Source organism: Perna viridis, chromosome 3 (assembly GCF_037379345.1).
Source record: "Perna viridis isolate PV_CMFRI_1.1 ecotype Kerala chromosome 3, ASM3737934v1, whole genome shotgun sequence".
In the NCBI taxonomy this organism is placed as follows: domain Eukaryota; kingdom Metazoa; phylum Mollusca; class Bivalvia; order Mytilida; family Mytilidae; genus Perna; species Perna viridis.
The window spans coordinates 40,562,301-40,575,858 of NC_142447.1; the positions used below are offsets into that span (position 1 = coordinate 40,562,301).

Sequence of the window (13,558 nt, forward strand, 5' to 3'; positions counted from 1 at the left end):
ATTTGGAAAAGTGGAATTCTGCTTTTAATGAATGTTTATTAAGCCTGAACTTGGAAGGCAAATGTACTTGAATGGTTACATTGAAAAAGATAATAAAATAAAGAGTTGCCGGAAAATTGACCATAGATCAAAATAAAGTGCTGTTGTGTGGTGCTCAACACAACCACAGGTTACACCCTAATCAGTTGAGGCAAGGGTGTTGACTTCTCTCAAGCTCGAATAATCACAAAATTAATCCCGTAACAAATAACAAATCAGAAAAGAGCTCATATCAATAGAAACAGACAAATCACTGATGTTTTGTGAAAATCAAGTTTTAGCTCATCTGGCCTTAAGGCCTTGTGAGCTATTGTCATCACTTTACATCCATCATAGCTGTATACTTTTTCAAACATCTCAAATACTATGTTAACCAAACTTAAGTTATTGCCCTTTTTCAACAATTTTTGTTATATTTATAGCATAGTATTCCGAGTTAGACAAATAAACTTTCGAACGTGCAGCGTGAGAAGTTTATTTGGCTAACGAGGAAGGCGTTGCTGTAAAAGATTTGTAACATGAATGACACGCCCATGACAGTCCGTGCAGAAAAAAATAACGTTTGGCGGGAAAATCTAATAACCCGCACAGTAGGCAGTATGGCAGACACATTCTCTCTACCAGATTGGCTTGACATTGAAAATGTAGAAAGCGATGATTTGGTTCTCTCTCAGGTGTGTATTTTTTAATTGAATTAGACTGATTTACGCTAATTGTCTTTTTGAAGGCTTTTAAACACTTCAACTATTCGGGGCATGGACCCCCTTTTTTGGCCCAAATGTAAAATTTATTTTTCCATATTTACAATTTTCTACAATATGTAGGCATATAACAAGTCTCAAAACTCCATAACCAGTCGATTACAATACCTTTTCTACTATCCACACAATCCGCAAGTGAAAAGATTTTATTGTTTTACCTTGGGACCCAAAAAGGGGGGGGGGTCCATGCCCGAAATACCTGTGCTTTTGATCGGAAATCGGTAAAATTTTTCTCCGATGTGATGTCATTTATATGCCCTATATTGGCCCTTAATTTTTGGAAATATAGATATTTCATTTTTTTAAAACGATTGTTTACTGTTTTGCAGGTTCTTCAAGATGTCGAGGAAGATATATCATTAGCAGATGCGTCGGCAACAATAGAGGAGAATATTAGATTGTCGCAAATTCATCAAAATATTGAACCATTTTATGACATGAGTGTTTCGCAAGCTGTGGATTTAAAGATTTGTATTTTATTATATGAAACCTAATAAAATTGACATTTGTATGTGTGCTTTTTTGTAGGCGTAATCTTTTCCCAAAGAGGCGGAGCTTACCCATGCAATATTGGTTTTAGTGTTTTGGTTATTTCATGGCTGTTTCCTCATTGCATTATATAGGCCCATGTGACCTTTCATGCAATATTATTTGGTTGCTTCAATTTAGAGCATACATTTTGGTACATGCTTGTCGTCTCTATGTTATTCTATAAAAAGATCAAAGGAAAAAAGAAGATTCATGTTACAATGCATTTTAATGTTCTGCTTGATTAAATTAGATAGCTGCCTGTGGCTATTTAAGCTTTTGAATTTCAAAAATAAACTACAGATGCATATATTTTGAACCTTGATAGGATTAATGACCTCAAAGCCTCTTCAAACTGTCCACTTTTTGTATGGCTTAGTGGTTGGCAGGAATGAGTGAGTATAGAAAATTCCCATGATTTCAAATTCTTCAGGTAAGCAATTAAGGCTCTCTAGAGTAAACAGCTGATAGTCAGGTTGGCACAACATGTCCTATCTAGAAAGACTGGTGTAAAAAAATAACATTTGGTCTGTTTATTGCCTCGATTGCATTGAATAAATTTTCCATATTTCCAGGATAACACATTCTGTATAAAACGATATTTTCTATTATTTTAATTGCAAGAATTGATCCATAATATGACAACTACTTTGTAAAAGAGTAATTCAACATTGTATTTGAAAAAAAAAACTCTTGTATAATCCCTGATCCATAGTAGAGGGGCCTGATTTGGAGGGGGCAGTCTCATTATGATTCACCAGTTGATTTTTTTTGTCAATCACAATTTACAGAAAGTAAATTTCCATGATCACGGATCACAAAAATATAAAAAGAGTATCCCCAATCAATCTCGATAATAGAGATTCAGAACCTGGTTGTTTGTGTTGTAGATTGGTTCAATTAAGCTACAATGAAATACATTACTGGCTCATTACTTGTTTACATGTTGAATTCTCCCAGATTTTAAATTAAATCGTGCCACTTCAACTTTTTAAGCCAAGAAAGACAACTCAATGGATCACGAAGAACAAACATAAAACTCCAATGAAAACAATTCACGAACAATGCTTTAGTCACCATTCATGAAAAATAAATTTGTAGAAAAAACGGATCATGATAGTGAAATGCGCCGATCACGAAAAACGAAAATAACCCATCAGGCCCCTCATTGTAATACATCATTGTATAAATAACTAAGGAAAAACAATTCAACTAAAAATAAAGGTACTTCTTAAGTTATATATAAATATTTTAGCACATGTAATTTATCTTCATACATACCATGCAGCAGGTAATTTTCACAGGGTGCTAATTTTGACATTTTCTAAGTGGTCTGTCTAAAAACACAAAATTATTAATGCAAAATATTAACTCTAGGTTAAAGTACTTAATTTACTGCTTGGCGTCAGCCGAACTTGGAAATGCCAAAATTTTTCGAATACATTTTTGCCTTATAATCAAATATTACAACTGCTAAAATAACCTGCCATATGGTATTATACAGTAAACATTTTATTTTATCCAATGTATGCATGGGGTTGAACCATTCAATCACATTTTCTCATAAGTATCCATATGGCCACAAGTTTGACATGTTCTGCTGTATTCGTCTTCATCCTCATCATAACTTTCAGCACCATACTCATGTTGATGTGGTCCCCTGTCCTTTCTCATCAAGCTCCCTCTCACTGCTAATCTCAGTTCTGAAAAATATCATTGATATACCTCCAAATGAAACATAAAATGGAATTTATCAGACATTTCAGCTGAAAGTAACGTATTATATTGAATTGTTTCCATTCTAAAAGGATACTATTCGTACTTTTAATAAATGCAGACTGAAATGTTCAACATGATTATCGTATTTTCCAAGCTACAAGTCAATGTGGAGTATAAGTCGAATCGCCTAATTTTGACCAAAATCGACGAAAAAAAACATACACAAGTCGAGGGTCAGATGTGTGCATTTTTATCATAGGTGTCAGCAGAAAAAGATTTGTTTTTTATCCAGCAATGTTACTTTGTATAGTATTTCTGAATCAAATTAATATTTGTATTTTTGTTAAAGTGTACTTTGTCCGCATGTCAATAATTTTTATAGAATTGCTCTGAAGCCTTAGATCATCAGATGTTCAAAACCATTAACATGTCAAGCCTGGGCACCCAGGAGTGAAATTGGTGGGAAATTAGTTTGATAAATAGGTCTTAATTACGAGCCGTAATCAATTAACAGTATTACCTGGTATTTTAAAATACAATAAAGAAAATTGTTACCTTTAAATTTGGTTGCAATTAGCCATTTAGATAACACTTTAACTGATTATAATTTGAGCCACTTGCAAATGTGTAACAACATACCGTAAATGGGTATAAATTTCCATATGAAAGAACTGATAACTCCAGAACACTCAATAATGTCTTAACTTTACCAGTGTACATATTAGTTTTGTTAACATATCTTCTGGAGTTTGTTTATAAATTTTAACGTTTTTATCAACTTCTTCGTATTCATTCATAAAGGATATCGGCACTGATCAATAATCTTCGAGTTCGATCACCGGTTTGACTGTTTGAGTGACAGCTTTCATTGATTGCAGTTTACCCAAAATTTTGAATTAAAGCAATCAAAAGTGAACTAAACAAATCAAGTGGAATGTATTGAAAATGAACATTTTCTCTTGAAAAATCCGTATATAAGTCGAAGTGGACGATAAGTTGAGGCTGGCCATTTCTTGAAAAAAAATATCAACTTATAGTCCGGAAAATATGGTAATCACATAATGAAGCAACCATTGATCTATGATGAGCTAGTTATAATGTTGATTGCTTATGATATTGATCATGATATTAGAAAAGAATTTTAACCAAAAACTGTAGCAAATTGTATTAGAATCTAGATAAGAAAGTGTATCTATATTTTCAATGACAAAGTGTATGGCATGTTCACCATGATAAGATGCTTAGGAATTTAATCTCTCTATGGTTTGGTTGTTTTATTTACTTTTTAAATGGTTATATATTTGCAATACTGCATCATTGACTATGTGATATGAACAACAGATATAAAAACTAAGCCTCTGCAATGGGTTTTTGTGTGATTGTGTCACACTGCTGATCCAAAGCTACATTTAACATTTCTTGCAATGTTCTCCTTAACAACTGGTGCCATGCAATCTCTTGGATTCCCACCATGACAATTGCCGAATGTCAAACAGCCAAAAATTCTAAAAAAATCATAGAAATAAAAGTTTTACAACTCGTGAAACTTGAATAAAACGAAATATCAACTAGCCCTTTAATTTTTTTAATGTTAATGAACTCCATAAGGCTTGTTTGCTATGAAGTTAAAATGAAGGAGTTAATATTTTGTGATATTCAACTTTCACTCATGCTGAATTCTATAAACAATGTTATTTCACCTTTGACCTTCTTGTCAAATTTTTTTCTCTTGGTTCTTTCTTTATTTTCTTCTCTCTTTTCCCTTGCTTCTTCAATCTTTTCTTCAGATTTCCAGACTTCCATAGCTCTTTTGTAAACCTGTAAGAAAAGATGTAATTTTCATTTCATATATCACTGCTTCTCTTTGTAGATAAATGATGACAAACATGTCTTGTGTTACTCTCTATAACTGGTAGATAAATTACAGATGATTTTGATTTGTAAATTGATATAATATATATTCAAATGTAATTTTCTACTGTGTCAAAATTTTAAAAATTATTAAAGTGTGCCTCCTTTTAAGAACATAACATCTTCTGTCTGGGTTTTTGGTCAATCATACCTATTACTGTAACCAATATATTTTTGCAGATTCTTATTTTTGTTTTGTCAATCTAATTACACAGCTGTTTAATTTCACATCTAACACTCTCTCAAAGAAGTTTTCTTTTACAGAGAGACTTATTTGTGGTAATTTATTTTCACATTTTATTTGCTTGCAAAATTTGCAAAATAAACTACTGGCAAAAAATGTGGTTCACTGTGAATACAATTGTAAAGAAATATCTATTTTCAGGTAGCATATACATGTAGTGCTTGATGTGATATAAACACTTTGCTTTTAAATGACTTTAATAAAAATTTAGCTATATGTGACAGAACAACATTCATTTATTTAAAAAAACACTTTTCCAGGGGGAATAATTAGCAGGAAGTTCTATGGAAATTAAATGATATTTTGATATTTGAAATAATGTATCGATAACAAAAAAAGTTTAGTGATCACAAGCTTTCCTTTAAGAATCTAAAACATATCAGATAAATGTTCTATTCAATACATACTTTCATAGACCAGTTTTTCAATTGTTTGAAAATATAGATAATTCTCCATAAAATCTATAAAAATCTTATTATTTTTTATAACATTAAGGCCCAATTATCTAGAAATTAAGTTTTTTGACCTACTTTTGTCTTTGTTATATTTTGAAGTATGTTCATCAAAATACATTCTGAGGAAATGTAGGAAATTCTACAGACTAGAAATTATTTACCTTATAGGCTCAAAATTGTCCAATGGCAAAGGCATCAGTATGCCATATTTTTAGTTGAACTAGAAAAGTTAACAAAACTCTTTTAAAAGTTATACCCAATGCTTCCCACCCCAAAGACAATATGGTCAAAATATAAACAAAGTCGTCAAACAGGAAGTTGATGTTGCTTCCGTCTGAAATGGAATTCCACCATATGGCATACCAATATAAAATAAGCAAAGCTCACTAAAAGATATCCCTTCTCCCCACCCTGTAACCATATGGTCAAAATATAAACAAAGTCATCAAACAGGAAGTTGATGTCACCTTAGTCCGAAATGGAATACCACAATATGGCATACCTGTACAATATCAAGTGATTGTGATAAGTAGTTTCAGAGAAAACTATAACAAAATATTTATGGACTGACGAACGGACAGGTGTACACTAGGATCAATATTAACTACTTGTAAACCAAGGGTCTATAACAACTGCTATAAATTGGTACAAAGACTGACCTGAGGTTCATAAAAGAGTTTCATTTCTCCCCATGACTTGTGATGTGGATTTTTTCTGGAGATAAATTTTAATGGGGGTTCTCTTACATCAAAATCTGCATCACGTAATAAATACTTTGTCTTTGCATCTGTTTTGGTTATTAAATTATGCTTCTCTTCATTTTGCCTAAAAAGATAAAGAAAAAAGTTATATGCCAATATGATTTAAAGCTATTTACTCACAGATACATATAATTAACAAGCTTTTTAAGATAATGCAAATCATGGTAGTCCCTTGCCAAGTGGGGTTAAAACTCATTAAAAAGTATTGGTTACAGAGAGTTCATGTAATGTTACTATATGCCAACCATCTCAAAGTCAACCTACAAAAGGTAGTTGGGAATGAACCTTGACAGTCTACTCACTACAAGTTGTTGTATTGTTTATCAATCTGACAGTCAACCAGTATCAAAAGTATACATGTTTCCTCGCTAAACAATCATTACTGCTCATATGTTAATGAAATACTACCTTTGTATCAAACAAAATTTTCAAATTTATCTTGTGAGCTAATTTCTAGAGAGCGAGAGAATTAATTTTCGATATGAAGAAAGTAAATCTTCTTAAATAAATTTCTCTTTAGAATATCTTACCTACATACATCACAAACATCAATATTGAAATGAGTCTTCAAATATGATTCTACCATTTCTTTACCACAGTCTTCACAAAAAACTTTATCATCTGTCAAAACAGGACCTACAAAGTGAAAGCACATTCAATGTCAAATATCATATTCTAGTTTGACCCCACAGAACAACTACAGAGCAGCCATAAATCAATGATAAGGGTTATATTATTGATGAAAAGGCAATAAAATGACACACACTGATATGCTTTTTTTGGGGGGTGGGGTGGGGGCAGGGGTTACTTTTTAAAAAAAATTCAATAGCACATATTTGATATTGTGACAGGTTTTGGATATAACTCTTCAGGTAATGATTTAATTGATCATTCATATACTGTAAATAAAACAGAAAGTGATTGTTTTTAACTTTTAAGGCAAATGCAGAGCAGTAGTTCTTGGAAGTCTTGCACATCTCTATTGGTCAAGACATCTTTTATAAGGACACGGGGGGTGTATTCTCAAATAAGTTGTTAATTAATTACAAATAGCTCTGCTCCATATAGCCAATAAAGGATGATAACAAATACTGCACTGATAAAATCAAACCAATAGTCAAAAGGAAAGTCTTTATAACAAATGGCAATAATGGGTAATAAAAAGCTTTGCAGAGTGCAGCATGATATGATAGCTGTGGTCGAAACCTGAACAGTTTGGGCAAGTGAGGACACAATATCAGTTTTTGACACACTTAAGCAAAGGGACTTACAATTCATTATGGACACAGCAACTGGTTTGGACACTAAATTGCACAAAATTTGAAATTCAAATAAAAATTTTCAAAATCAAACCAAAAATAAAAAAGTCAATTTTTTAGGATGTGGCCCCTTTGACCCGTTAACTCGGAAACCATACAAGATATCTGAAATCTGATTGTAAAATGCAAGCACAAATGTACATAAGGAATCCAATAAAAAAAATTGTTTTGAAATCAGACTACAAATAAACAAGTCGATTATTTTGAGGTATGACCCCTTTGACCCCTTATAACTCGAAAACCATTAGAGATATCTGAAATCTGACTGAAAAAAGCAAGCAGGGATTTTCTTAAGGGTTCCAATGAACATTCTTTTTTATAAATCAGACAAAAAAATAAACTAGAGGCTCCCAGGAGCCTGAATCGCTCACCTGGTTGAATTTTGTCTTTCAATAGCAATAAATTTAACAAGAAGTTTACTAATTATTTTGACCCAAGAAGACTTTGGTAGGACTTATAAGGACCAATACATGGCTTAACAGATAAAAATGAAAATTTGACCACAGATAGATCTAATCATGCTGAACACTTTTACCTGAGTCAGAATTTGGCTAAAACTAACGGTTTTGGAGATATATGTGAAAAACTAGTCTGACCCCTGTTCTATTTTTAGTAATGATGGCCATGTTTTTTGACGGATCAAAAATCTAAACATAACTTTTGTGCAAAATACCCCAAGGACATTCATACAATGTTTGGTTCCAGTTGGTAAAATAGTGTCAGAGAAGATTTTTGAAAGAAATAACATTAAAAATAGCCAAAAAACCTTGAAAAAGGACAATAACTCCTAAACTGCTAGACAGATTAAAATGAAAATTTGACCACAGATAGATCTCATCATGATAAACACTTTCACCCACGTCAGGATTTGGCTTAACTTAACGGTTTTGGAGATATAAGCAAAAATCTACAGTCTGACCCCTATGTTCTATTTTTAGAAACGGCTGCCATGTTTTTTGTGGGATTAAAAATCTAAACACAACTTTCGTGCAAGATACCCTAAGGAACATCTGAGCAAAGTTTCATATAATTCCTCACAGTAGTTTTAGAGGAGAAATTGTTAACGTACGACGACAACAACGACGGATGCCTAGTGATGGCAACAGCTCACATAGCCTTCAGCCAGGTGAGCTAAAAAGCTGTTTTTTGGAGGTGTGAGCCATTTGACCCTTATAACTCGAAAGCCTGAAGAGATAACTGAAATCTAACTGAAAAATGCAGGGATTTTCATAAAGAATCCAATAAAAACAAATTTTGAAATTGGACTAAAAATAAAGATTTTTTTTTAGGTGTGGCCCCTTTTGACTCCTTATAACTTGAAAACAATGCAAAAAGCATCAAATCTGCTAGATACAATTACAGATATCAAAATTAAATAAGGAACACAATAAAAAGGAATTATAAAAATCTGAAGAAAAACAAACATTCTACATGGGTTTTCATAAAACAACTATTTTTACCCTTTTTGGTTTCTTAAAGTAATTTGGTAGGGGCCACAAACTCCAAATTAAATAGGAACCTTCCTTTAATGGTTAGTAAAATCATGTCAAAATTAATAACAACTGGTCAACTACAACTAAAGTCATCACAAGAAACCAAGTGTATACAGACAATGACAGCATCATACCAAAATACAACCCCAATCTTTTTTCGCTATTGTATAAAAACCACAACATTGGAAACAACCGCAATGGTCCTGAATTGGTACATACATTTCCAATATGAAAAGTGGGTCAGTCCAGGTATTACAAAGCCTAAGTTCATATTATCCTACTTTTTGAAGATCAAATTCATGCTAAGCCATACCATATGTTTATCAAGAATAACCAAGTGCACGTGTATATATATCTCACCAGGTGCATGCTTTATAGGTACATTTGCCAAAAGAGCATCATCTTCATCCTCATCCTCTAAAAAGAATCCTGCACCTGTGTCAATAACCTGGGATGGTCCTTTCACTTTATGTCTAAAAAGATCAAAAACTTGGGTCAAATCTTGTAATTCATATGTTCTACTAAATATCGAACTGCTTCAAGTTTTTGTGTTACATTCTGCATGCTACATGTACTGTTGAGTCTAAAAAATGATGTTATGTTTTAAAACATAAAAAAAAATTAAAACTGTATATGCATATGTAATAACTTTTCACCATATCATATCATGAAATGTTAAATTAAACAGATAAAGTGTTTACATAGCTAATGCCTGCATCATATTGCAATGACAATGTATGCCCTGAAACATGTGTCAACTTTACCCAACGTCACATTTGTCTTTAGAATAAGGTTTATTCATTAGTCTTGATTGGCGTAGCAGCAAAGCTTTCTGTCTGTTTCTTTCTATTCTGGCCAGCTGGACAGGCTTGAGCTTTTCTTCAACTAGGAAGGATGAAATAAATCATTTTATTTTTCAATATGTGGCCATTTCAGTTGAACCTGATAATGCTTCCTGGCATATTTTTATTGACTGCATGACACAAAGGAAACAACTTGCTGGATGAGTTAAGCTCACTTTAATAATCAAAGGTAACAAATATGTAAAAAGAAAATGGAGACTTAATACTTTTGTAACCATGCAGTTTAACCAAATACAACTGATATCAAAGACTAGAGATATATTTGTTCAGACAACCAATGAATAAAAAACAAGCAAATCATTTGGCTAATTCATTTCCACATTCCTACATGACCAACTGCATCCAGAGTTTACTGCAAAAAAAACAAATGCAAGTTAGCCCAGCATTCTAATTTTAGTTTTCACAATAAAGATTACATTTTTTAACTGACCAATTTTCCATTTGCTGATTATCTTCAACTCATCTATCGCAAGAAGTTTGAAACTAAAGACACTACAGATATCCTCATATCTTGACCTTCATCTCAAAAAAGACAATGGAAGAAATTTAAGAACTCTACCAGAAACTTGACAACTTCGATTTTCCAATAGTTAAGTATTTATTTCTATGTGGTAACACTCCAGATGCTCTAAAGCATAGAGTTTTCATTTCACATCTCACATACTTGACAAGAAATTGTTGTTACTGTGGTAAGGTGGTATTTTGATATGTATATATATTTATAGGTTCACTTGTACATTTTCTTTGTATTAATTATTTCATATTTCAGTATAGATTATACTTGTATTGTAGTGTCTTATTTTATTTATTCAAGGTATATTTGTACTTGGAGTAGATTCAATCAGGCAGTTCATGTTTGCTCGGGTGTGAAATTTGTCAGGTGTTTTAGGTATTGATATTCAGATTGGTACTATTTGGCATGAATTTTGTCAAAAGCAATTCAGATTTTGAGCTAACCAAACATGTTAAGGTTTTTGAGCTTTGGCTATGATACTCAAGTTCAGCAGAATGTAGTTTCTTCCAGTATCATTATTTAGTCTCGGGGGTCAAAATTAACTTTTTGAGGTTTTAAAATGTTATAGACAAGCTTGAAAACAGGAAATAATGGGTTTGAACTCCACATTTAATCTTATGTTTGTCATAAGTGGTCAAAGAATTGCTCCAAAAGAAATTTTTATGTTTCAACTTGCTGACAGAAAGGAAAAAATAGGAATTGAAGTATTTCATATCAAAATAAATTATACTCTTATTACATGGTCTATGATCCTTAAATATTGAGATATAATGATTGATATTTTAACACCATATCTTGTGTCCAATAAAACTTTTTCAACTATTAAAGAAACTTCAGAATTAATGTTTGAAATGGCATTAAGACAGTTTTAAAATGGGACATTGACATGTAACAGACAGTTTTAGTGATCCTTGAATGCAGGGGTGTATATTAAAGTCCCTGTTAAAAGTACTTGGAAGTAACTTTTATTACATACATGAATCTCGTACGTAATCAAGTTTCATCTCCAGCCACGTGATAAAGCATGATTTCAATGTGTTGCTAATCTCTTCAATTACAGATCTATGGATTAACCAAATAATATTCATAATGTTGTAGGATCAACAAAATAATATTCATACTATTATACAAAACCTAAGTGTCTACAGACAACATGACAACTAAAATGACAGTGCCATACAAATTATATGAACACAAAAAAATTGTGGTCATATAAGAATTTGATATAGACCATGATAGAGGACTAAGTCCTCAAAATGGTATTGAAGGTGAAAAAAAAATTCATAGCTTGGGAGCACTGAGAGCCTGACTCAGTCAGACAGGAAGTCATGTCTTTCGGAGCATCCTGTGATTTTTCTAGCGCTCATCATTTTCGTAAATGATGAAAGACTTTTCAAAATGACAAAAATAATCCAGTCTCATTTCGTCACTTGAAATCTTTGAAAGCACAAAAAAAATATTAAGAGTTGTAAGCCCAACATTTATTCAAATGGCAAAAGTGACAATTCTATTACTCCCAACCTAATTATAACTCTCAACAGGTGTCAAAATTTTGTGTAAACAATCACTAATTACACTAATCATGCACGTGGAATAAATGTCGATCTCTTGACCACTCAAGCATGAAAGTTCAAATGCCAGTAACGATTACGACATAAAAAGTTATTTATCATTTATTTTTGTACACCAGACATGAGTTTAAACAAATTGTGGGCAATTTTGTCACCGTGTCACCAATGAAATTCTGAGAGACCAATAGTAAATTTATTTACTGAAAAATAATGACATCAATTTATCATTAACTTGGTCTGGATCCCAAATGTACAGTTGAAAATTTTGCTAAAAATAGAATCTCATGAGGTAACAATAGGGAAATACCTATTTGAAAATATTCACATCTGTCCACTGTAGCACTGATGCATGTTAAGGCAGTTCTATATTCTACACTGTGCTAGATGTATTTCTGTTTCTACAAGGGTGGCAATGGAGAAAACAGCATTTTTTAATAAATGAAATACATTTATAATTATGCCAGGAACGTATGCTCCTGATAAATGTATAAGATTAAGAGTCTAAAGGGATTTTTATTTTTGATAATTCTTAAAAGCTGGGGAGTTTCTTTTTTAATTAAATCTCAGGCATGCTATTTGGATTCAATTATTTCCTTTATTCATATGCAATGTACATTTAAGTTTTATTTCATGTCTTTACACAGTGCTGAAAATAACAGATGATTCTAAAATATCTTATGTCGGATGCAAATACTACCGCACTTTAAAAAAAAAAAGACAACATAAAAAAACGTTTATTATAGTCTTCAATTATTATTTAATTCAGATATTTTTTTTTGCACCCAGACATGCCATAAGAATAGGCCTTGCAGGCTCTGGCCAAAAAGACGGAAAGTACAAACACTAAGCTATGGTCTAACTAATTAGCAGTAAGATATGTCGAGAAGTGACCAAAGCCATCAAGATGTCTAGATAAAATGACAAGAGGGGCAAAAAGCAACAAGAAGTTTTTTTATATACATACTATTTAACTTCATCCTCTTACAGTTACAGGTTACACCTGCCTCATATTAATCATGATTGACAAGAAAATTGAAATTATATAACCGTTCACAACTAATTCTTTATAACCAGGGAACATCAAACTTATCAAAGGCCTTATTTATTCCCTTTTGGGATTCGGCGCTGGAGATATTTTTTGTTTTGAAATATCTCCAGCGCCGAATCACAAAAGGAATTACGGCATTATTCATATTGATTTTTTTCATCTAAACTGTAATTGACATTCATATAATAAGATACCTTCATCAAGCTTCGAATTCTCTGCCATTGAAATTCCTCTTCTCACTTTTAAGAATTTTATAAAAAGTTAGGCAATCACAGAAGGGGGTTATTGGGCGGGGGAGTGGAACTACGTGTACGGTGAGAGTCTAAATAGTT

At 32.2% G+C, this 13,558-nt stretch overlaps 2 protein-coding genes across 4 annotated transcripts; one reads left to right on the top strand and one right to left on the bottom strand.

Moving 5' to 3' along the window:
- The first annotated feature begins 496 nt into the window (after positions 1-496).
- Positions 497-1,311, top strand: LOC148622260 (uncharacterized). The gene is made up of 2 exons (XM_088571978.1): positions 497-713; positions 1,130-1,311. Exons 1-2 carry the CDS (start codon positions 558-560, stop codon positions 1,292-1,294), a joined length of 321 nt encoding a protein of 106 aa, XP_088428104.1. The 5' UTR covers positions 497-557; the 3' UTR covers positions 1,295-1,311.
- A 615-nt stretch (positions 1,312-1,926) lies between these two features.
- LOC148622261 (DNA repair protein complementing XP-A cells-like) lies at positions 1,927-13,558 on the bottom strand. Of its 3 annotated transcripts, none has more exons than XM_088571976.1 (7): positions 13,421-13,558; positions 9,995-10,115; positions 9,591-9,703; positions 6,949-7,054; positions 6,404-6,482; positions 4,748-4,865; positions 1,927-3,031 (listed from the first exon to the last, which is right to left on the bottom strand). In XM_088571976.1, exons 1-7 carry the CDS (start codon positions 13,446-13,448, stop codon positions 2,880-2,882), a joined length of 717 nt encoding a protein of 238 aa, XP_088428102.1. In that variant the 5' UTR covers positions 13,449-13,558; the 3' UTR covers positions 1,927-2,879. The 3 variants fall into 3 exon arrangements, with proteins under 3 accessions (XP_088428102.1, XP_088428101.1, XP_088428103.1); XM_088571975.1 differs by having other exon boundaries at positions 6,317-6,482; XM_088571977.1 differs by lacking the exon at positions 13,421-13,558 and adding an exon at positions 12,486-12,908 and having other exon boundaries at positions 6,317-6,482.